General features: G+C 42.1%; 1 protein-coding gene across 9 annotated transcripts in view; it reads left to right on the plus strand.

Annotated features, from left to right (window-relative positions):
- The window catches only part of RYR3 (ryanodine receptor 3), a 991,818-nt gene that overhangs the window by 113,405 nt on the left and 852,449 nt on the right, over positions 1–25,964 (plus strand). For all 9 annotated transcript variants that reach the window (XM_056545312.1, XM_056545313.1, XM_056545314.1 and 6 more), the window contains exon 2: positions 21,331–21,450. In XM_056545312.1, coding sequence (XP_056401287.1) covers positions 21,331–21,450 — 120 coding nt within the window. The remainder of the gene's footprint in view (positions 1–21,330; positions 21,451–25,964) is intronic.

Consider the following 25,964-nt stretch of genomic DNA (forward strand, 5'->3'; position numbering starts at 1 on the left):
CTGCAAGGTATATTATGCAACCATATAGGGAGGTGACAGCTATCCATACAGATGATACTGTTGCTGTCCGTTGGTTTGTTATATGCACTAGTCATAATTTTATTGTCCTCAATTTTAATATTGAGGTCTAAAAAGTTTACACTCACTTGGCTAATAGTAGCTGTAAAGTTTAAAAAATAATAATTCTTATTGATGCCCGTTAAAAAAGTAGCCAAGCTGTCCCCCCCCCCCACCTCCAGATAAAAAAAAAATCTGACACTAGGTGTCTCCTTACTTGTCCAGAACACATTTCCCCCCATCTTTTGCACAGACTTTGGACTTCTGCTGGCCAGGCGGACGTCCAAAAACAGGAAATGCAGTCTGGAGTGCTGAGGGGGGAGAGGTTTACAGCCTAATCCAATCATAGCTCCCCTCACACTTAACTGCCATTTACTGTTGGTTGCAGAGTAATGGCAGAAGTTCTCCCCTGTAAGGCTTCAGATGATGTCACACCTGCTGGGTAATGCCCCTTCCCAGTCTGTGAACCTGAACCTGAGGCTGAGCAGAAAATACAGAGCAATATCAAGGTAGAAAAAAAATTAAAAATGATAAAAATAAAGGCAGGGGATGGTTTATCATAATTGGGGCAGTGAACTGGGAGGATTACAACATTTATCAAGTTAATGAGAGGTACTCTTTAATAAATGGTCAATGTAATGATTAATGAGGGAAAAGCTTGTGCTACTACAGACACCATGAAAATACACCATATGACAACATAGTTCTAAAAAATGAAGCCTTTCCCTCCATAGTTAACATTTTTATAGAAATAATGGCTTCGAAAACAGACCACTAGGGGTCGCCATACCATCCAGAACATTATCTTGTAAGTTAGGCAGTACTAGCACTCCTCTGTGCTTGGTCCTGTCCTGTCTATCAGACTGCAGCATAATAACAGAGAAGAGGGGGTTACAAAGCAGGCTGCAGTGGTTAGTTAAAGAGTCACAGCACAGGAGACTCAGGGAGGAAGTGAATGCATGGTGAGTGAGGTCAAGCTCAGAATGAATGATCAGCAGAATAGAGGGATTTGTGAGCCAAATACAGAAGCTAGACACACAAAAAGATGTAAAGAATCTTCATGACCTAGTGAGTAACATACATAAGTATTATTTGGAAATATAATTATATAATTATAAAGGAAATATAAAATCAGCTATAAACTGTACATTTCCACACAGTACTATAGATTGCTAAGACTACAGAGTGATGTAACATTTCTTTCTTTTAAATACAATGTGCAGTTTCTGCTGCATCTCTTTGAATGTGACCTGAATAATGCATATGTTGCAGGGGAAGTAAACCTCTATGAAATATATTCAAGCTGATGGTTACACTGATTTGTTAAATTGAAATAAATACCAAGACACATATAGGCATCAGGATAATAGGAGCTTTACCTTATACCTTCTTTTTTAGCATAGAAAATAAGAGGGGGTTGTTTTACCTCATTTAACACATCTGAGCTGCCTTATCCGCTGCAGAACAGAACAGCTCTTAAACCTCACAGCACTGCAGTATCACGTCCAGCTCCTGTCATGTACGGTATGTCTGTAGGCAAGATGTACCCTCACTCACTGCTGGCACCCCTATTCTGTCAACCTAATCTACCATGTCTCCTATTAGATTTCAAAATATGTTACAAAGTGGATTTTACACTAAAACAAAGCATCTCTCTGTTCTATTCCTCTGACTCCAAGGATCGTGTGTATAACTAAGAAAATAGTTCATAATTAACTAAATGATATAGCAGCATGAATGTCCTTGTTCCTGATTTAAATGTCAGGAGTGTAGTTATAGGGGATGGAGAGAATACAGCAACATCTTGCCCCAAAGTCACTGGGAGGACACAGACCACTCTGGCACATAAAAAGACACAGGGGAAAACTTTTCATGCTTATCGTGATTTTTGCACATGCCTATGTACACCATGGTTAAATGGGTTCTCCCTTGTTTATACTGTTTATTGTTATTATGTTTGTGTGTTATGTGTGTATAAGTATGTGTTTTTTTTATGTGTGTTATGATTATGTATATATGTATTTTCTTACCTTTTGTGAAGATCCGGAAGCTGGCCCCTTTTTCTTCCAGTGGCTTGCTGTGTACCTCGGCCTCCGCCATGTTGTGTTCGGTAAGTGGGATGTCGGGGGGTGTGTTCTTGCTTCTATCCTTTCTATCTTCTGACGTCCGAGGCGAATCTTTTCATCCTGTTTCTTCCGTGGCTCACTGACTAATCTGTGGCCCCTTCCTGCGCATGCGCAGGTAGTTTTTTTTTTTTTACCAATAAAGTTATTTTTGTCTAATTGACAAATTGTCTGCGCTTGCGCGAAGCTACGCTATTAGCGTAGACCTAACATACGCTACGCTGTTAGCGTAGCACTTGCGTAGACGCGCATGCACAGACAGTTAGTCAATTAGACAAAAAAAACGTTATTGCTAAAAAAAAACAAGCAAACTACCTGCGCATGCGCCGGAAGAGGCCGCAGATTCGACAGAAGCAAGAACACAGCCCCCGACTTCCTACTTACCGAACACAACATGGCGGAGGCCGAGGTTACACAGCAAGCCACTGGAACAAAAAGGGGCCAGCTTCCGGATCTTCACAAAAGGTAAGAAAATACATATATACATAATCACAACACACATAAAAAACACATATTTATACACACATAACATACAAACATAATAACAAAAAACTGTATAAACAAGGGAGAACCCCTTTAACATTATTCCTTTATTTCTAATTAGTATGGGTTTTAATAAGATTTATAATTTGCAGGGTTTTTTATATGTCACAAATGTAGACATATCTGTACTTTTGACCTGGCACAGTTTATAAATACTAAACCCAAAGGTGATGGTGCGGGGGGGAGGAATTTTTTTGACAAAAATTTATCAAGAAATGTGCACAGAAAAGTTTGCACAGTTTAGTCAAGGTTCGTTGTTGTGCAAAAAAATTTTTGCAACCTCCCACTATGCAAAAAGCAAACCTTGTGCATACATTTTGCTACTCTGCACTGGTGAAGAGAATGATAAATTCCCCTCTTAGTTTCTAATATATAAAATAATAATATTGTGTTCTTTAGGCAAGGACTTATACTTCTCCTTCCTACTGGATATACTTCTGGCTTTGGCTTAAAAACTGCAGTGGCAGTGTTCCAAAAAAAAAAAAACACCAGAAAAAACCTGTGTAGAACTTGGCCTTAGAGTGACACTTTGATTTAGAAACAGAAGAAATAAGTGTGTACAGGTCATTGTGGGAGGAATGTATCATTGTGTACACTGTTCTTCGGAGTTTGGCTTGCTAAATGTGACAATAGAAACACAAGGGGTAAAGTTACTCTGCCCTTGCTGCAGAGCACCACACCAGTGTGAACACCTACCATGTGCTCCCTTCTAGAGGGCTGGGAGAATGCTAGGAGGAAACCCATATGCTGTCTTCTGCTGATTAAAAATGACTGGTCCGAATGGGTTGACAGAAATAGCACATGGACACACATCCACAACTTGTGATAATAATGATCTAATTCAGGGCTCAAGTCCTGCAGGAAGGCATGGGAATTGAGTTCCTGCACTTTTTTATACAGCTGGAACACTGTTCCCATTAGTAAGTGTCCTGCAGGACAAGCCCTTTAGTGGAAATCTTGGGTGAGTTCCCACACTTTTTTTCCCAGGACATTTTTCCCCTGATCTATTTGCTTCTCAGCATAATTTCGAAAACAAACAGGTTGCTATGTACCTTTTGATCAAATCGTGCAAGCCCACCTGGCATATCAAGGCCACCTGATAAGAGTGGGTCCCTAAACTAACACTGGCCTAGCACCGGGCAGTGACACCGCCGCCTAGACACCAAGCCCACAAGGGGAATGACCCAGTGGCCAGACAGGTTGTGGATGTGTGGCCATGTTCTGTTTCTCTATATGGTTTCAGACAATTACATTATATGTATATTTATAACATACATTGGTTTAAAAATGTGTATATTTTTGGGTGAAGAAATGCTGCCCCTGCAGCTATTGTCTGTGTGTCTCTGTGTGGAGACAAATTGCAGGAAGTCTGATCAGGACAAGTAGGGCTCTGTGCAGGCTCCTGGCTTGTTTATCACCCTGATGTGGGAGCTGGGAGCATGTCACAGAGCCTCAGTGCACAGAGCCCTGCTTGTCCTCAGTGCACAGAGCCCTGCTTGTCCTCAGTGCACAGAGCCCTGCTTGTCCTCAGTGCACACAGCCCTGCTTGTCTTCAGTGTACAGAGCCCTGCTTGTCCTCAGTGTACAGAGCCCTGCTTGTCTTCAGTCAACAGAGCCCTGCTTGTCTTCAGTGCAAAGAGCCCTGCTTGTCCTCAGTGTACAGAGCCCTGCTTGTCCTCAGCGTACAGAGCCCTGCTTGTCCTCAGTGTACAGAGCCATGCTTGTCCTCAATGCACAGAGCCCTGCTTGTCCTCAGTGTACAGATCCTCGCTTGTCCTCAGTATACAGAGCCCTGCTTGTCCTCAGTGTACAGAGCCCTGCTTGTCCTCAGTGCAGCACAGAAACACATATGCAATAGTTGCAAGGCCAAGCCAGAATTTTTTCACCCAAAATGATTAACATTTTTAACCAACGCATATTACATATATACATATAATGGTATTGTGTAAATTACTGTATATAAAAAGTATTTGCAAATTACAGGTACACTTTAATGTAATTAAAGATAGTGAGGTGGGTGCATTGTGCTTTACATAATTACAAAATGAACATTCACATGCTAAGATGATTATTATCAGTATAATTTTATTAAAACCTTACAATTGAAAAAGTATATGAAAATGTGGATGAGCAGCAAACCCTCCCCAAAAGTTTGGATCGAATGCAGGTTTGGGGGCTCAGCTCGCTCTGGGGGTAAAGCAAAATTTATTAGGAAATAAGGCAAATCCTGGTGAAAAACTTCCAGAATTTTTGGGAAATGTATCCTTCATCGAGCACATAGCACAGCACAATTTTTGCACAAAGTTTAGCTGAAGCACCATTTTGTATGCAAAGATGAAGCTTGTGTACAAACGCTGTACAATGTAGCCACTTTATCTTAATCCAAACTTAAAGCTAGAGCTTTATATAAGTTGCTTAAAGTGTAACAGTCATGACAGAAATCCTAAGTTTTGGGTCTGGGTGTTCTCATCCTGACCGATCACTAGAATCAGCGTGCTGCTGCATAATTCTCTCCCAGCTCTGTATCTGAGAGAAACATCTCATAGGCTTGCATTAAATGACTGTATAAGTCACGTAACACAGAGCTAGGAGAGTAGGAGGCAACCATACATTTCTCCCGCCTTGTTCTAGTGATCGGTTGGGATCTGAACACTCAGACCCCGACTAATCAAAACTTTTCATACGCTTCTATGACATATTAAATGTTTATATAATGACAATACCCACTTAAAATAAAATTGGCAAAAAGGCTAATCTAGGAGAGATTGACTTGTCTTATTATAACAGGAATAGAAAAAGGCTTCATATTATTGATCTGTTAACTTTCCACTGCTGAGCATTTGATAAAGACAACCCGGTGCATATGCCTGGGGATAACTTAGTCTATGATCTAGAAGAGACAGCTGCTCTGTTCTGTTCTGGTGGACTTTGGTTACACGGATGATCAATCATCTAATTGGCTGCCATGTAATTGTACATTCCTGGCTGGCTGCAGCTCCAACCAGCAAAATTATCCACTTGCCATTGGCACCAAGAATGGGACCCAGAGTGACCAACTGATTTCCAGGGTAATTTCATAATGCAAGACTTAATCTATGGTAAGACCACTTGCCTTTAGTGTTGTTATTATCGTAATTATAGTCATAGTTACTTGGGTTGGCTTACAATTGAGGCAAACAGGTGCTGTCCAAGGGCCATAGAAATTTCTTGCTTTTCCCCCTATATATATTTTTTTTTATATAATAACCAGGCCATTGATGCATGCTATCAGGCTACAATGGTTTTCTTATACTGTAGGCTATGGTGATGTATGATGCAGTAAAGTTTTATCTGTAGAATGAAAACCAGTTAAATTCCCCCTAGATTTTACTCCTCGGTATTAAAGGGAAGGCATCCATAGTAACATAGTTTATTAAGCTCATCAAGTTCAACATATAACCCTACTGTGTAACACTTAGAAGGAAGATGTACCAGGCACTGCTCTTAGTAGTACTGTAGTCCCGTAAGATAGCTCTATATGGCTATAGGTGCATGTAGCAGTATGCTGTGTCCTCAGGTGCAGACGTATAGTGCACAATCATAGGCAATATTATGTGGCAAAATATAGGAATAAGTCACACTCACCCGGACTTCAGCTTCACCATAAAAGGTTTTATTCCAAATAGACTGCGGAAAGCATGTAAAGACATACAGGTCTGTGGCGGGGAGCGAGAGCCGGCACGGCTCTTAGACGCAGGGCACACCACTGATAGGCTACTAGTTTCTCGTCACAGTGGACGCTTCTGCAAGCCCAGGTGTACGCCTCTCTCAGGTGGTAAGTGTCTTTTACAGTAGCTGCCGGCCATAGGTGCTATACAAAACGCAACTACATATAGGTGTGATGTGAACTATCACCAAAACACATATGATAAAAAACACTTACAAGAAACATAAAAACATAACTATATTTACTAACTAACTTTTTATTACGCAGAGAAGCACTCTTGATAATTAGGTTAAATGCTACCCGTCCACTTGGACTGAATGAAAGAAATGACTTATCATTTTTGCTGTGAATCCCCTTGCTTTCTCTCTGATTGATTTTAATGCATATGTTTATAGTTATGTATTTATGTTTCTTGTAAGTGTTTTTTATCATATGTGTTTTTGTGATAGTTCACATCACACCTATATGTAGTTGCGTTTTGTATAGCACCTATGGCCGGCAACTTCTATAAAAGACACTTACCACCTGAGAGAGGCACACACCTGGGCCCCGCGTCTGAGAGCCGTGCCGACTCTCGCTCCCCGCCACAGACCTGTATGTCTTCACATGCTTGCCGCAGTCTATTTGGAATAAAACCTTTTATGGTGAAGCTGAAGTCCGGGTGAGTGCGACTTATTCCTATATTTTGCCACATATAACCCTACTGTATTCAAGGATCAATGATGGCAAAAAAAAAAAAAAAAAAAAAAAACCTTGTGAGGCTCCAAATATAACAATAAGAATAAATTGGAGGGGGCGTGGCCTGGCCGAGAGAGGAAATGGCCGCTTAACTGCACAGCTCCACAGCAGACTCTAGGGGTGAAGCTGTTAATCCCTGCCAGTGACTTCTTCAGCAACTCTCTGTGCACCTACAGCACTATGGCAACCTTAGGCAGGAAAAGATCTAACAAACCAGGAGACCACAAGACTCTAAAGCAGTTCTTTGCTCTTGTCTCCGGTTCAGCGCAAGGAAACAAAGATGGCATTGCCCCTTCCCGCTACCGGACCAACACAGTGACCAGTGACCTCACCTGGGAATCCGGCTCCGACCGCAATTTCCAGTTACCAGATACCGGAGACTTTGCCCCCCTCTAGAGCCAGGTCAGAATGCTTCTTGCCGACTGACTGGGCTTCTACGGACGCCATACACGACCCTGACATGGCGGCAGCAGAAGAGGGAGATGACACACTGCCATTGCAGCCTGGGGACGTTACAGGTCTGCTGGAGAAGATGCCCCTTCCCCACAACCCCACAACAACGTTATACCTTGTCTCCCCACATCATCCCCGTAAAACGAAAACCGAGACTCTCTGCTGCAGTAGTTGAGACGTGGGATGCGGATTCTACTGGGGCCACTAGTGTAGGGGAGAACGAGGGGAATGTATTTGCCTCATATCAAGTGTCCGATAAAGCGGTGTCGGAGTCGACACTGAAAGAGATGCTGTAGCTTCTGTGCTCCTCCTTACACATGGACTTTGCTTCTCTTCTAAAGCCAGTTAACTCCACAGTCAAGGTCTTGAAACGCAAGGTGGTTCATGCTGAATCTAAATTGGCGTCCTTTGCTGTGGCACAAAACGGCCTGGTGGATGCCCATAATGCATTAGATGACAAGATTATAGCAGTCCAGGAGAAACTGATACACTCTGAAGACCGCAATAGAAGAAACAATATTAAATTCCGAGGCATTCCTGAGTCAATTCCGAATTCTCAACTGGCTAAATATGTGAAAGAGATGACACGCCATCTTATACCAGACTTGGAGGTGTTTGAGTACAGTATAGATTGGGCCCACAGGGTGGCAAAACCTAAATCGCTGCCTGACGAAGTTCCAAGAGATGTGTTAGCCCGCTACACTTTTTTTTTAAACTAAGGACTCACTCTTGCAAGTCTCCAGGAAATGCAAATCTTTACCAGCACCTTATGAGGGGTTTCAACTGTTTGTGGACTTGTCAGCTGCTATCCTACAAGCGGGGAGAAATCTCCAACCCATCACTCAGGAACTAAGGTGGCAGGGGATTCCCTAGAGGTGGGGTTTTCCAATGAAGATTTTGGTGCTATACAACAACAATATGCATGTTATTTCTTCTGTTCCTGAAGGACTTGAGACTCTCCGTGGATGGGGCACTCTGACCCCCAGGCATCGCAGCTCGAGTGACAACTCTCCAGACCTGGAATCGCCAGTACCTCCCTGAGCTTGGACATGAGTCGCACATTTCAGGTGGACTTTGTTGAGTTAGTTTCTTTTGAATAAGCGTAACATACACCCCGTATGCTCTGCGGTTTAGTGCTTATAACTGTTAAACTTCCACGTTCCCAAGTGACAGGTGTCTTTCTGATATCTACTGAAGTGTTTATATTATGTTTCTTTTTTTCTATTCCTTGTATGTGGTGTTTAGCCCGTATGTACTACTATGTTCTCTCTCCCTTTCAGCCTATTTCTTCTCTCTTTTCTCCTGTACCGGGTACTGGCCATCTACTAGCCATGGACTTTGATATATTCTCCTTGAATGTAAATGGGCTTAATAGCCCGCAGAGACAAAACTTTTGTGACACTGTGGACATCTTGTGTCTCCAGGAGACGCATCTGTCGTCGAGTAACCCTCACGTCTGCGTCACAGGAAGTTCCCACTTATTGTCTCCTCAGTGTATTCTAAAAAAGAGGTGTCTACATAGCGTTTAGTGACAGAATTGCAGTGACTATCTATCAGCAAATTATCGATCCTCAGAGCCGCTACATTATCTTAGTGAGTCTTATTGATAGTGTTCAATACACCATAGTGAACCTCTATGCCCCCAATGCAGGTCAGAGGCGGTTTCTGAAAAAGGTACTGAGAAAGGTAGACACGGTTAAAAAGGGATCCCTAGTGATTTGTGGAGATTTCAATTCAGTAACATCTCCTCCTCTAGATTGCTCATCTCCTACCATGCACACATTTTTTCCTTAGACAACTTTTTGCCTGAATATGACCTCTTTGATATATGGAGATTGCAGCACGCCTCAGAGAGTGATTACACCCAATGCTCAGTGAGGTTTCACTCATTTTCGCGAATTGACATGATTCTAGTGGATAGAACATTAATTGAGAGGGTGGTGAGTTCTGACATAGGTCTTCGGACGTGGTCAGACCATGCACCAGTCCGAGTCACCATTTTCTGTGGCGTGCCAACACACATCTAATTGCTAACACTACACATGCAACTTTTCTAGAGCAAGTCCTCACTGAGTATTTTACTCTAAATGCCACCACTGATGTCAGCCCTACAACTGTCTGGATGGCCCACAAGGCGGTGGTGCGAGGCTCATTCATACAGCTGGGAGCTACATGAAGAAGCATAGGACCCTTGCACTTAACGAGTCCCTCAATAAAATCACTGCCTTGGAGGCCATTCAGAAGACAACCATTTCGCCTGATAATAACAGTCACTTGCGGGCCGAGCGATTACATATGAGACAATTACTACTACACGACTACGAGAGGTCACTTAGAAAGTCTAAGATGTCTTTTTATATGCATGACAACAAAGTGGGATCACTACTACCACCTTGTTGCACCCCAAAACTCACCAGCCTAAAAATTCACCCCGCCTAATAGTGGATGCTTTTAGGGACTACTATGAAGTTTTGTATAACCTGAATGTAGATCCTATGTCCACAGCCTTTCCAACCAGCCATTGATGCTTTCCTTGTTTCTTTTAATCTTCCTAAACTCTCTCCCTCTGCTCTTTCTACCTTGAACCAGCCTATTACTGCCCAGGAGATAGCTGACACTGTCAAATCTATGCCCACCAAAAAGACCCTTGGACCTGATGGTCTCCCCAATGAATTCGACAAAAGATTCCTGCCTGTCCTGCTCCCTCATCTGCTCCCTATATTTACAATAGAAACGGAGACAGGTTCCCTCCCGGCTGATATGCTGGATGCCTTAATAATCACAATCCCAAAGCCTGGGAAATCCCCTGACCTTACCTCTAAATACCGCCCCATATCGCTCCTAAATGACGATGTAAAACTATATGCTAAAATATTGGCGACTCGTTTACAATCCTTCTTGCCACAATTGTTAGGGGGAGAACAGGGGGGGGTTCACACTGGGCCGCCAGGCCCCCGACAATACGAGATGAGTCATATCCCTGATGCAACATTGTGAAAGTAGTGATACCCCAGCCGTGATTTTGACCTTGGACGCGGAAGCCTTTGACAGGGTGAGCAGGCCCTACGCTTTCTCCGCCCTGAATGCCTTTAGCTTTGATGGGCCTATCATTTCGGCCATCCGAGCTCTGTATTCTAACCCGGTGGCGAGGGTGTTTACCAATGGAGCACTCTCGGGTCGGTTCTCCCTATCGAATGGCACTAGGCAGGGTTGTCCCCTATCACCATTAATTTTCCTCATTACCATTGAGCCCCTAGCCCAAGCGAGTCCTGAGATCTCAGGTGTTGTGTTGGGGGTAAAAGAACACTTTTTTGCCGCCGACATCCTACTCACCCTGACGAGCCCCACCACTTCCCTCAGCTCCCTGTTTACTGTTCTAGACTCCTTCAGCAAACTCTCCTATTACAAGCTAAATGTCACCAAATCCCAAGCGCTCCCAGTGGGACTTCCCACTACACTGCTGGACTCCCTTTGCCCTCGATTCCCTCTAGATTGGCATCGTCATTCTATCACCTATTTGGGAATACAATTCACTTGCCCTTCCTCCTCTCTATTCAAGGCTAACTTTCTACCATTTCTGACTACTCTCTCCAATTTCCTCTATGACAACCGTATTCTCTCCTGGTTTGGTCGACTCTCGGCCTTTAAAATTATGCTCTTGCCAAAACTGCTGTATTTGTTCTGCACTCACCCCATAGCTATTCCCCCTTCTTTCTTCAAGTTGGCTAACAGGCTAGTTGATGATTTCATCTGGCAACACAAAAGACCTAGGGTTTTGTAGGAGGGTTATGGTATATCACAGAGGGTCGGGAAGACAATTTTAGGGCTGCCATTTAGATCAGATGTCTCATTGGTGGTCGGGGAACTCGCACAAGCCATGGGTGTCTCTGGAGATGGCCCATAGCGCAGAATGCTCCCTAAAATCTAGGATCCTGGCTCCTCTCTCCAACAAATCATTAGCACTCACCTCTTTATCTGCGATCAACGTCACAGACGGAATTTGGAGATCTAGCATTTCCAAGTTCTCCTGATTCATACAATGCCCTGCTAAAGATATCCCTCTGTAACATCTGCTCCTTTACATTCCTGACTTAAACCTTTCCCTGTGGAAAAAGGCTGGCATCCATAACATACAGGACATTTTGGATGACTCTGGCAACATTCATTTCCCGACCATCAGAGAGCGTTTTGACCTCTCACACAGTGAATTCTACAAGAGTCTTCAGATCAGAAGCTAATGTAATATAGGATGGTTACAGTCTTTTAAGTTACCTTCGAGAATGCTGGACTCTTGGAATACCTTGATCCCTCTTACTGGAGGTATTACTCTCTTTTATGATCTTCTGGGTGACAAAACCACTGTTGCTCCTTTTCCATCTATGTCCAGGTGGGAGAGGGATCTTGGTGTCACGATCACATTGGAACAGTGGAGAGAAGCCTTCCGAGGAATCAGGGACACATTTAAGTGTGCAAACCATCAGGAGACGATGTTTAAGACTATCCATAGGGTGTATTTTACACCCTACAGATTGCACAAAATTGATGTCTCCTGCTCCAATATGTGTTGGAGGGGTTGTAACAGAGAGGGTTGTCTTGTACACACCCCATGGGATTACCCTGCACTGAATGGGACTTGGAGAGGGATTGAATTAGTCATCACTGGATTGATGGGATTAAACTTCACATTATCCCCCACACTGGCTCTTCTACTCATAGATTTGAACGAGATTCTCTTTGAATTCCGAACAGTGGTAGCTCACCTCCTTATGTCCACCAAACTGTTTATTACTAGACACTAAAAAAAAAAAAGAGGAAGAAGAAGAAATTGTAGTCAAATTATGTTGTTATTGTTGATAAATATAAACATCTAATGGGATTTAGTGTTGTAACACAATAAAATATGAAACAGTACAAAAAGGTAAATACTTCTTTAGACTCTGTAAGTGATGCTTCATCCATAAGTATAGCAACCCTGACATACTATGACAGATTTCTTGCTGATCTCTGCAAATATTCAAGCTTCTCAATGCCAATAGAGAGGGTAGACTGCAAAAATAAGACCTGCTGGGTCTGCATTATTTGTCATATCAGGTGTGGCTACCAGGATGATGTCCCCTGACATATGGTCTAGTCATAATTATAGGAGGGAATATTTTACAGTGTCCAGAATTTATATGATGAAACATGACAACATATAAAGGCTACTGTTAGAACAGGCCACTTGTGTGTTCTGCTAACACATGACAGCAGATATTGACATGTCTATTTTGGACATCTGAGTGACAGTCAGGAATGTGTGTACACTCCCAGAATGAAGGAAGCAGCAGAATGTAAAGAATCTGAAACAGAGTATAGAAGGTAACATTAAGCACACTGCTCTACTTGTTGAATTTTGTAACAAGGAATATATACAGTATATAGGACATTCATTCATCTGGTGCACCTAATACTATAGAAAGGCATATTAAAGGGGTTATCCACCATAAGGTGATTTTAGTACGTACCTGCCAGACAGTAATAGACATGCTTGGGAAGAATTTGCGCATGTCTTCGGGCTAAATTGCTATGTTGTGAGATTACCATAACACTGTGGCTAGCTATTTGTGAACTGGTATTTGCTGTTAGATTTTTCTTCTTTTACCTACAAATCCCATAATTCAATGTTCCTCCCTCCCACACATATGCCACCCCACCCATTGAAACATAAATGAGCTGCATCCATTCAAAAGACCTGTGTTTTTCAATCACAGTGCCTACAGCTGTTGCATTAGTTGCAGATTGATCTCTTTCCCACCAAGTGATCGCTCCACCCATTGAAGCAGACAGGCTTCCTGTCATCAGCTGACTAGTGAGTCAGGTCTCTGCCGCACTGAAACCTAGGAAAAATCTGAGACAACAGTCATTTTGTTTGCTGTTAAAAATAAATATTGGGGTGAAAATTACAAAAGAATTGTGAGAAAACCATCACACACAGGTACATACATTATATTATGAAGTCCAAGTGTAAGGCACAGCTCACTCGTACGCCCTTCCTGCGTCTCGGACAAGACTGAACCACTACTCATATAATGATATAAGAATGAAGAGATGTCCAGCGCAGGTTCCAAGCAATACGGAAATTGTTTATTCAGCAGTAACACAACATGATAACAAATTGGTGACGCGTTTCAGCCACAATCTGCGGCCTTAGTCATACGACTAAGTATGACTAAGGCCGCAGATTGTGGCTGAAACGCGTCACCTATTTGTCACCATGTTGTGTTACTGCTGAATAAACAATTTCCGTATTGCTTGGAACCTGCGCTGGACATCTCTTCATTCTTATATCACTATATTATGAACTACACTAACTTTACAGCCCCTGTAACATAGTCAAATAAAAAAAATCCTGGAGTACCCCTTTAATAGTAACATATAATAACATAGTAACATAGTTCGTAAGGTTGAAAAAAGACCAGAGTCCATCAAATTCAACCTATATCCCTAATGAGTCCCTACTGAGTTGATCCAGGGAAATGCAAAAAACCCTCATACTAGAGGTAAAAATTCCTTCCCGACTCCAAATATGGCAGTCAGAATAAATCTCTGGATCAACATGATGTCCCTAAATATCTAGTATACATAACCATCAATGTTATTATTCTCCAAAAAAGCATCCAGACTCCTTTTGAACTCTTTTACAGAGTTCACCATGACCACCTCCTCCGAGAGAGAATTCCACAGTCTCACTGCTCTTACAGTAAAGAACCCCCGTCTGTGGTGGTGTAGAAACCTTCTTTCCTCTAAATGTAGAGGATACCCCCTTGTTATAGATACAGTCCTGGGTATAAATAGATCATGGGAGAGATCTCTGTACTGACCCCTGATATATTTATACATAGTTATTAGGTCTCCCCTAAGCCTTCTTTTTTTCTAAACTAAATAACCCTAATTCTGATAATCTTTCTGGGTACTGTAGTTGGGTACTGTAGTCCTCCTATTCCCCATATTACTCAGGTTGCCCATCTTTGAACCCTCTCCAGCTCCACTATATCTTTCTTGTACACTGGTGCCCAGTACTGTACACAGTATTCTATATGTGGTCTGACTAGTGATTTGTACAGAGGTAGAATTATTTCCTTGTCGTGGGCATCTATGTCCCTATTGATGCACCCCTTGATTTTATTTGCCTTGGCAGCAGCTGCCCGACACTGGTCACTACAGCTAAGTTTACTATTAACTAAGACCCCTAAGTCCTATTCCACGTCAGTCTTCCCAAGTGTGCTCGCATTTAATATATAACCCCGTCCCAGATTTTTCCTCCCCATGTGCAGTACCTTACATTTATCAATGTTGAACCTCATCTGCCACTTCTCAGCCCAAACCCCCAAACTATCCATATCCATTTGTAACAGTGCACTGTCCTCTATTGTGTTTACCGCTTTACAGAGTTTAGTATCATCTGCAAAGATTGCTACTTTACTATTCAACCCCTCTACAAGGTCATTAATAAATATATTAAATAGACCAGGACCCAAGACTGACCCCTGTGGTACCCCACTAGTAACAGTCACCCAATCAGAATAAGTACCATTAATAACCACCCTCTGTTTCTCATCGCTGAGCCAGTTACTTACCCACTTACACACATTCTCCCCCAGCCCGTTCCTTCTCATTTTATGCACCAATATTTTATGTGGCACCATGTCAAATGCTTTGGAAAAATCCAGATATACTACGTCCAGCGATTGCCCCTGGTCCAGTCTGGAGCTCACCTCCTCATAAAAGCTGATCAGGTTAGTTTGACAGGACAGATCCCTCATAAAGCCATGCTGATATGGGGTCATACATTTATTTTTATCAATGTACTCCAAAATAGCATCTCTTAGAAAACCCTCAAACAATTTACATACAACGGAGGTTAAACTAACAGGCCTGTAATTTCCAGGGTCACCTTTTGTCCCCTTTTTAAATATTGGCACCCATTTGCCATGCGCCAGTCCTGGAGAACAGTCCCTGTTACTATAGAGTCCCTGAATATTAAAAATAGAGGTCTGTCTATTACAATACTTAATTCCTTTAGAACTCGGGGGTGAATGCCATCTGGACCTGGTGATTTGTCTATTTTGATTTTTTGTAGGCGGCACTGTACTTCCTCGGTTAGACAGGTGGCTTGTACTGGGGAGTTTACCTTATCACACTGTATTTCACCTGGCATTTCATTTTCCTCGGTGAATACAGTGGAGAAGAATTTGTTTAATATATTTGCTTTTTCCTTATCCCCGTTTATAATTTCTTCCTCATCATTTTTAAAGGGCCAACATTTTCATTTTTGACCTTTTTGCTATTTATATAGTTAAAGAACATTTCGGGGTTAGTTTTACTCTCTTTGGCAATGAGTCTTTCTGTCTCTATTTTTGCATTTTTTATCTTTATTTTACATATTTTAACTTTTTCTCTATAGCTTTTTAATGCTTCTTCACTGCCATCCTGTTTTAGTAGTTTAAATGCTTTATTTTTGTCATTTATTGCCCCCTTAACATTTTTATTCATCCATATTGATTTTCTTTCATTTCTGACCCTTTTATTCCCATAGAGTATTTACATCTTACAGTGAGAATTTAAGATGTTCCTAAAAGTCTCCCATTTAGTGTTAGTATTCATATTTTTGAGGACATTATCCCATTTTATATTGTTAAGGGCTTCTCTTAGTTGATCGAACTTTGCTTTCCTAAAGTTCATTGTTTTTGTGGCCCTCGAGAGATTCCCTTATTGAAGAACAAGTTATAATGTATTATATTGTATTCTTATGATCACTATTTCCAAGGTGTCCTTCTACTTGCACATCAGTTACTCTATCAGATCTGTTGGTTAATATTAAGTCTAGTAGGGAGCCCCCTCTGATCGGGCCCTGTACCATTTGGGACAGATAATTGTTTTTAGCTATAGTCATAAACTGGGAGACTGAGACCAGTGAATCTCATAAACGAAACAGGTTTCTATCAGGATAGTTAAAGTCCCCCATTATTATCACCTCATTATAATTTGCTGCCTTGTTTCTTTGCTTCAGTAGTTGATCTTCTGCCTCTTCCATTATGTTTGGTGGCTTATAACAAACTCCTATCAGAATTTTTGTTATTATAATCTCCATATATTTCTACCCATAATTTCTCCACATTATCGTTTCCCTCCCGTATATCTTCCCGCAGTGCGGCCTTCAGACTTGATTTCACATAATTGATTTACAATGTTTTATTGGACAGACTTCTGGCATTAGTCAACATGCAATACAATGGTGTATGATTTTTCTTCCTATGAAGCTTATCCCTATTAACTATTTTAACCCCTCCCTCCGCTCCACCCCAGGTATATTACTAAGTCCCCCCTCTCTATCTACACTATCTTCCCCCTCTACATTGTAGGTTCCCTCCCCCCAGTCCCTAGTTTAAACACTCCTCCACCCTTCTAGCCATCTTCTCCCCAAGCACAGCTGCACCCTCCCCATTGAGATGCAGCCCGTCCCTACGGTAGAGCTGGTATCTGACAGCGAAGTCAGCCCAGTTCTCCATGAACCAAAACCACTCCTTCCTACACCAGCTTCTGAGCGACTTGTTTACCTCCCTGATCTCCCTCTGCCTCTCTGGTGTGGCTCGGGGTATAGGTAATATTTCAGAAAATATTACCTTGGAGGTCCTTGCCTTAAGCTTGCAGCCTAAGTCCCTGATATAATTTTTAAGGACTCTCCACCTACCTCTTACTTTGTCATTGGTGCCAATATGTATCATGTCTGCTGGGTCCTCTCCAGCCCCACCCAGCAACCTGTCAACCCGTCCCGCGATGTGCAGAACTCGAGCGCCAGGAAGACAACACACTGTGACAGATCTTTGTGACAGATCGCCCTGTCTGTCCCCCTAATAATAGAGTCCCCCACTACCAGTACCTGTCTGGCCTGCCCTGCACTCCTCAGGACATCACATTTGCTGTCCTCTCTGAAGATGATGTTAACAGCGCATCATTTACAGTATTGTGTGTCAGTGGTATAGTTTTGTGGATTAGCAGTTTTATGTACTCAGAAGATACATGTTTTCTCTTTCCGCCACAGTTTGACAGCATTTTCCATATTACTGTGCATAGGGAGAAAGCTCTTGCTCTTTGCATGGAGCCTGCATCTCCAGAATAACTATTTTAACAAAATAATCGCTGATGTAGGAAAGGTTTTGCCCTTGTCCAGCCCCCATAGAATAGCACATGCCAAATAAGTGCTTCTATAAATCACATACATGTTGCAATTTGTTGTAATTTGCTATTTCTGTTATTGGTTGTATTGTTTGAACATTGTTTACATCCACAGGTACATTAAAGGGAGTGTATCTAGAGTTTTTTTTTTTTTTACTGATCAGAGCTAGATACTGATGCCTGTTCTCTTTTGTAATCTGTTCTTATTTTCTAATTGAATTTTTTTTATTTATAAAATTGTAAATACAGTATTGTCAGGGCAGCCATTTTGCATGGTCTGCTCCAAAAAACATTTAGGAATAATGAGGGGATTTAGTAAGACTAGTCATCTCACACATCGGTCTTAACCAGTCCTCTGCCAGTGCAGGAGTTCACTACATTTATATGTCCAGTACATGTGAGGCTGCCCCCCATGTATAAAGCCACACATCCTTTGCTGCAAGTCACACCCACTCGGGGAGCATGGCATAATCCTGTTGTTTGCACAAAAAATAATGCTACTTTTTGACAGTTTACCCCAAGCAGAAAAATTATAAATGCCCCCCTTACAATGTTTAAAGAGATCTCCTGGGAATAGGCACAATAAACTATATTAACCTAGAAAATATTAATTTATGGCCTGTGTAGGAAGATGGAGAAGGGGATCTGTTACCATTACCTATTGTGAACAGCCTGGTCCTGTCTTAACTATCTGTACAAACAGAAAGTGTCAGCTTAGTTTAAGGCTTATTTATTTTACGATATAGTAAAAATAAATTGTAAAATAGAAAATTTGAAAAAAGATCACTTACATTTTAAAGATGTAGGTTTAATGTAAAAACTTGATGTAAGCAATAGGTTATTTTCTCTTGACACATTCCTTTTTAGAGCCAGATACTAAAACATGTTTTTTCTCAATTGTTCTATTTTCTGCATTTTTTATGCAATATTATGGGGTCTGCCATTTTATCTGAGCTGTTTTAACATAATTTAGTGATATTCTTTACAGCAGGACCCATGGGCATAAACAACAATAGATAGGACTTGTCCTATTCAGATAAATTGAAAATGCTACCAAGCATTCTGAGTGAATTTTTAAGAGGCCATTTCACAGGAAGAGGAGATGTTGATCTCAGCTGGGAATGGTGGTGGATCCAGTGTTATCTCTTTAATGGTGTCACCTTTCACTGTACTGCTTGTCTGCTCTAAGAAGAAAGACATTTCTGGAAAATAATCTGTACAGAACAAAAAGTCTCAGCTTAGTTTTAGCCCTAGTGACCAGAATGAAAACTTCAAGATTTCAGGTTAATTTTTAAATAAAGGAAGTAAAATGCTAAATAAATAAAAAATCACTGAAAAATTATGTAATTATGGTTAACATTTAAGCTTGATTTATACAATGGGTCATTTACCTTTAAAATATCCTAGGTTCAAAGGCAAAGTCTTTAACAGGGAAACCTTAATACCATGTGACAGGTTTAATATTAGTTTCTTTCTAATGTAGCACAAGAGCCTTTTGGTATTTTTGGACACCCAGGCCTGGATGAGAGTGCTATTTACCTCCTATAGCTATGCTCTAGGTTATGTCTGTTGGCAGCTGTATTGAAAATACACTGCTCAAAAAAATAAAGGGAACACTAAGATAACACATCCTAGATCTGAATGAACTAATCGTATGAAATACTTTCGTCTTTACATAGTTGAATGTGCTGACAACAAAATCACACAAAAATGATCAATGGAAATCAAATGTATTAACCCATGGAGGTCTGGATATGGAGTCACACTCAAAATCAAAGTGGAAAACCACACTACAGGCTGATCCAACTTTGATGTAATGTCCTTAAAACAAGTCAAAATGGGGCTCAGTAGTGTGTATGACCTCCATGTGCCCATATGACCTCCCTACAATGCCTGCGCAGGCTCCTGATGAGGTGGTGGATGGTCTCCTGAGGGATGTCCTCCCAGACCTGGACTAAAGCATCTGGTCAATGGAGCTAAACATGATGTCCCAGATGTGCTCAATCGGATTCAGGTCTGGGGAACAGGCGGGCCAGTCTATAGCATCAATGCCTTCCTTTGCAGGAACTGCTGACACACTCCAGCCACATGAGGTCTAGCATTGTCTTGCATTAGCAGGAACCCAGGGCCACCCGCATCAGCATATGGTCTAACAAGGGGTCTGAGGATCTCATCTCGGTACCTAATGACAGTCAGGCTACCTCTAGCAAGCACATGGAGGGCTGTGCGGCCCTCCAAAGAAATCCCACCCCACACTATTACAGACCCACCGCCAAACCGGTCATGCTGGAGAATGTTGCAGGCAGCAGAACAGGGTGCCAGTGGCCAATTTGTCAATCTTGGTGTTCTCTGGCAAATGCCAAATGCCCTGCACGGTGTTGAGCTGTAAGCACAACCCCCACCTGTGGATGTCGGACCCTCATACCACCTTCATGGAGTTTCTGACCGTTTAAGCCTCCATGCTTTGGACACTAGGCTGACAGATACAGCAAACCTTCTTGCCACAGCTCGCATTGATGTGCCATCCTGGATGAGCTGCACTACCTGAGCCACTTGTGTGGGTTGTAGACTCTGTCTCATGCTACCACTAAAGTGAAAGCACTGCCACCATTCAAAAGTGACCAAAACATCAGCCAGGAAGCATAGGAACTGAGAAGTATTCTGTGGTCACCCCCTGCAGAACCACTCCTTTATTGGGGGTGTCTTGCTAATTGCCTATAATTTCCACCTGTCGTGTGTTCCATTTGCAGAACAGCATGTCAAATTGAATGTCAATCAGTGTTGCTTCCTGAGTGGACAGTGTGATTTCACAGAAGAGGGATTGACTTGGAGTTACATTGTGTTGTTTAAGTGTTCCCTTAATTTTTTTGAGCAGTGTACATAGGGAGAGATGAGTAAAACTGCCTTTTCCACAAATATGAGGCCAAATGAATCGATATGGGAAATGCTTCAGAACAGAAACGCAGGATCATCCGGCACTGGAGAGACAGACAACCAGGTTCATAGCAAGGAAGTTTATTTGGACCAGCATGCAATGTACGTTTCACAGCATGAACTGCTGCTTCATCATGATGTTTCATGCTGTGAAACGTACGTAGCATTCTGGTCCAAATAAACTTCCTTGCTATCAACCTGGTTGTCGGTCTCTCCAGTGCCGGATGATCCTGCGTTTCTGTTCTGAAGCATTCCCCTGATCGATTCACTGCATCCGAGCAGGTTTTACGCTATGGAGTGCTCTTTTGTCTGTTTATATTTGTGCAAAATAACTGTCTTACATGAGTTGTGCCATATTATCAATGTGTGTTTGAAATTTTTTTTTACACTTATTCACTTAACTCAAAAAGGGATGGGCCTACTTCAAAGTGAAAAATGTATGAAGTAGGATTTAAAATTCTCAGTAAAGGTTGCCTGAGATTTGACACATCTATAAAAACATGTTATTCACCACATAATACTTTTTTGAAGTTTTTATAACTGCTTATTTTTGTTCTGTAGGACGATGAAGTTGTCCTTCAGTGTGTCGCTACCATCCATAAGGAGCAGAGGAAGTTCTGCTTGGCAGCTGAAGGACTTGGGAATCGACTTTGCTTCCTGGAACCAACATCAGAAGCCAAAGTAAGAAATTGTTTCTCTTCACAATCTGTGTTTTCGTGAGGCATTCCTATGCTGTAAATGTTCTTTAGATTATTACTTGTATCTCTCTCTCTCTCTCTCTCTCTCTCTCTCTCTCTCTCTCTCTCTCTCTCTCTCTCTCTCTCTCTCTCTCTCTGTATATGTATGTGTAGATAGATAGATATACTTGACTGTATTTAAATTGTAGGGGAATATGTGATTTTTTTATTTACATTTTTGTATAAATATTTGCTCTTTATGCTATTGTCTTAAAGGGGCACATTGAAGAAAAACATGTTTTCAAATCAACTGGTGCTGGAAGGTTTTCCCAATGTGGAACTGTCCAGAACAGAAGCAAATCTCCACAGCAAATCTCTTCTCTGGACAGTTCCTGACACTGACATAGATGGCAGCAGAGAGCACTGTGTCAGATTGGAAAGAACTACCTCTGGAGCATACAGCTGAAATAAATACTGAAATGCTTAAAGGGGTACTCCGCCCCTAGACATCTTATCCCCTATCCAAAGGATAGGGGATAAGATGTCTGATTACAGGGGTCATGCCGCTGGGGACCCCTGGGATCTCGGCTGCGGCACCCCGCTGTCATTACTGCACAGAGCAAACTCTCTCTGTGCGTGATGTTGGGCGATACAGGGGCATTGTGATGTCATGGCTCCGCCCCTTGTGATGTCACAGCCCGCCCCCTTAATGCAAGTCTATGGGAGGGGGCATGACAGCTGCCACACCCCCTCCCATAGACTTGTTTTGAGGGGGTGGACCGTGACATAACGATGGGCGGAGCCATGATGTCATGATGCTCCGGCCCCTGTATTGGCATTTAATAACAGCTGTGGAGTTTTTCCACATGACAGTGCCCATTTAACCCCTTAAGGACTGAGCCCTTTTTCACCTTAAGGACTAAGCTTTTTTTTTGCAATTCTGACCACTGTCACTTTAAGCATTAATAACTCTGGGATGCTTTTACCGTTTATTCTGATTCAGAGATAGTTTTTTTGTGAAATATTTTACTTTAACATAGTGGTAAATTATTGTCATTACTTGCATCCTTTCTTGGTGAAAAATCCCCAAATTTCATGAGAATTTAGAAAATTTAACATTTTTCAAACTTTGAAACTCTCTGCTTGTAAGGAAAAAGGAAATTCCAAAGAAATTTTATATTTATTCACATATACAATATGTCTACTTTATATTTGCATCATAAAGTTGACATGTTTTTACTTTTGGAAGACATCAGAGGGCTTCAAAGTTCACATTTTTCACGAAAATTTCAAAATCTAAATTTTTCAGGGACCAGTTCAGTTTTGAAGTGGATTTGAAGGGCCTTCATATTAGAAATACCCCATAAATTAACCCATTATAAAAACTGCACCCCTCAAAGTATTCAAAATTATATTCAGAAAGTTTAACCCTTGTACAGGTGTTTCACAGGAATAGCAGCAATAGAGCCATTTTTTTAATTTTTACAAGGGGTAAAAGGAGAGAAATCACCCCAAAATTTGTAACCCCATTTCTTTCGAGTAAGGAAATACCTCAAATGTGGACGTAAAAAGCTCCGTGATTGCACTAGAGGGTTCAGAAGTGAAGGAGCGACAATGGGATTTTCGAGAGTGAATTTTGCTGAAATGGTTTTTTGGGGGCATGTCACATTTAGGAAGCCCCTATGGTGCCAGAACAGCAAAAAAAAAAAACAAAAAAAAAAACACATGGCATACTATTTTGGAAACTACACCCCTCAAGGAACGTAACAAGGAGAAAAAGCATTTTTTCCCCCAAATTTCACATTTTTACAAGGGGTAATAGGAGAAAATGCCCCCCAAAATTTGTAACCCCATCTCTTCTGAGTATGGAAAAACCCCATGTGTGGACGTCAAGTGCTCTGCTGGTGAACTACAATGCTCAGAAGAAAAGGAGCCACATTTGGCTTTTGGAAAGCAAATTTTGCTGAAATGGTTTTTGGGGGCATGTCACATTTAGGAAGCCCCTATAGTGCTAGAACATAAAAAAGACCCCCACTTGGCATTACTATTTTGGAAACTTCACCCCTCGAGGAACGTAACAAGGGGTACAGTGAGCCTTAACACCCCACAGGTGTTTGACGACTTTTTGTTAAAGTCGGATGTGTAAATGGAAAAAAAAAATTTTCACTAAAATGCTGGTTTTTCCCCAAATTTTACATTTTTACAAGGGGTAATAGGAGAAAATGCCCCCCAAAATTTGTAACCCCATTTCTTCTTAGTATGGAAATACCTCATGTGTGGACGCCAAGAGCTCTGCTGACACACTACAATGCTCAGAAGAGAAGAAGCACCATTGGGCTTTTGGAGAGAGAATTTGTTTGGAATAAAAATCCGGGGCCATGAGCATTTACAAAGCCCCCCATGGTGCCAGAACAGTGCCCCCCCCCCCCCCTCACACATGTGACCCCATTTTGGAAACTACACCCCTCACAGAATTTAATAAGGGGTGCAGTGAGCATTTACATCCCAGTGGCGTTTGACAGATCTTTGGAACAGTGGGCTGTGCTGTGCTCGCTGTACCCCTTATTACATTCCGTGAGGGGTGTAGTTTCCAAAATGAGATCACATGTGGGGGCTCCTTCTCTTCTGAGCATTGTAGTTTGCCCACAGAGACTTTACATCCACATATGGGGTATGTTCTTACTCAGAAGAAATGGGGTTACAAATTTTTTTCCTATTTTCCCTTGTGAAAATAAAAAATGTAGGGTAACACCAGAATTTTAGTTAAAACATATTTTTTTTTTCATTTTCCCATCCAACTTTAATGAAAATTTGTCAACCACCTGTGGGGTGTTAAGGCTCACTATATCACTTGTTACGTTCCGTGAGGGGTGTAGTTTCGAAAATGGGGTCACATGTGGGTATTTCTTTTTTTGCGTTTATGTCAGAACCGCTGTAAAATCAGCCACCCCTGTGCAAATCACCAATTCAGGCCTCACATGTACTCACTCCTGAGCCCTGTTGTGTGCCTGCAGAGCATTTTACACCCACATATGGTGTATTTCCGTACTCAGAGGAAATTGTGTTAAAAATTTTGGGGGTCTTTTTTTCCTTTTACCTCTTGTGTGAGAATTTTTAATTTTTACACTAACAGGCTGGAGTAGACCCCAATATTTCATTTTCATAAGGGGTAAAAGGAGAAAAAGACCCCCAAAATTTGTAGTTCAATTGCTCCCAAGTACGGAAATAACCCATATGTGGCCCAAAACTGTTTCCTTGAAATACGACAGGGCTCTGAAGTGAGGGAGTGCCTTGCACATTTGAGGACTAAATTAGGGATTGCATAAGGGTGGACATAGGGGTATTCTACGCCAGTGATTCCCAAACAGGGTGCCTCCAGCTGGTTAAGGGGTGGTTAGGCTTTTTGTGCTATTAGCACCCTAATTTCAAAGGTTTAGCACCACTTTCTGGTGCACACAGTTTCGCAGCTAATACCTGTGTAAAATGAATTGCTGTTTGTGCTATTTGCCCCAAATTTTCAAACCCACTTCTGAAAATGAGGTGCAGTTAACACTCTTTGAGGCGTAAAATGAAGAGCCCTAATAACACAAGTCTTTGAATATTCCCCCCAGGGTATACAATTATTGACCGTGTCATGAAGTGGTTAAATAGATCTGGTCTCATACCATTCTGTATATCTATGAATTGAGAAAGATAGGTTTACAAAAGATATATTTGAAGCATTGGCACAAGAATTACCATATATACTCGAGTATAAGCCGAGTTTTTCAGCACGATTTTTCGAGCTGAAAACACCCACCTCGGCTTATACTCAAGTGAACTCTCCGCCTGTCAATCCCTTCTCAGTGGTCTTCAACCTGTGGACCTCCTGATGTTGCAAAACTTCAACTCCCAGCATGCTCGGACAGCCATCGACTGTCTGGGCATGCTGGGAGTTGTAGTTTTGAAACCTCTGGAGGTCCACAGGTTGAAGACCACTGCGGCCTTCGTCATCATCCAGACACCCCCTTTAGTTTTCAACTCACCTCCCCTTGGTGGGAAGGAAGGGTGAGCTGGTCCGGGCCATCTATGCTGCAGGGACCGTCCAGTGGGGAGGGTTAGTCGTTCCGGGACGACTAACCCTCCCCACCGGACGGTCCCTGCAGCATAGATGGCCCGGACCAGCTCACCCTTCCCACTGAGGGGAGGTGAGTAGAAAACTAAAGGGGGTGTCTGGATGATGACGAAGGCTGCAGAGATCTTCAACCTGCAGACCTCCAGAGGTTTCAAAACTACAACTCTCAGCATGCCCGGACAGCCATAGTTTTTCAACATCTGGAGATCCGCTAGTTGAAGACCACTGATGAAGGGATTGACAGGGGGGATGATGAAGGGGGGGCGGGATGATGACGCGGGTCTGGATGATGATGAAGGCCGCAGTGGTCTTCAACCTGCAGACCTCCAGAGGTTTCAAAACTACAACTCCCAGCATGCCCGAACAGCCATAGTTTTTCAGCATCTGGAGATCCGCTAGTTGAA

This window comes from Hyla sarda, chromosome 11, assembly GCF_029499605.1.
Source record: "Hyla sarda isolate aHylSar1 chromosome 11, aHylSar1.hap1, whole genome shotgun sequence".
In the NCBI taxonomy this organism is placed as follows: domain Eukaryota; kingdom Metazoa; phylum Chordata; class Amphibia; order Anura; family Hylidae; genus Hyla; species Hyla sarda.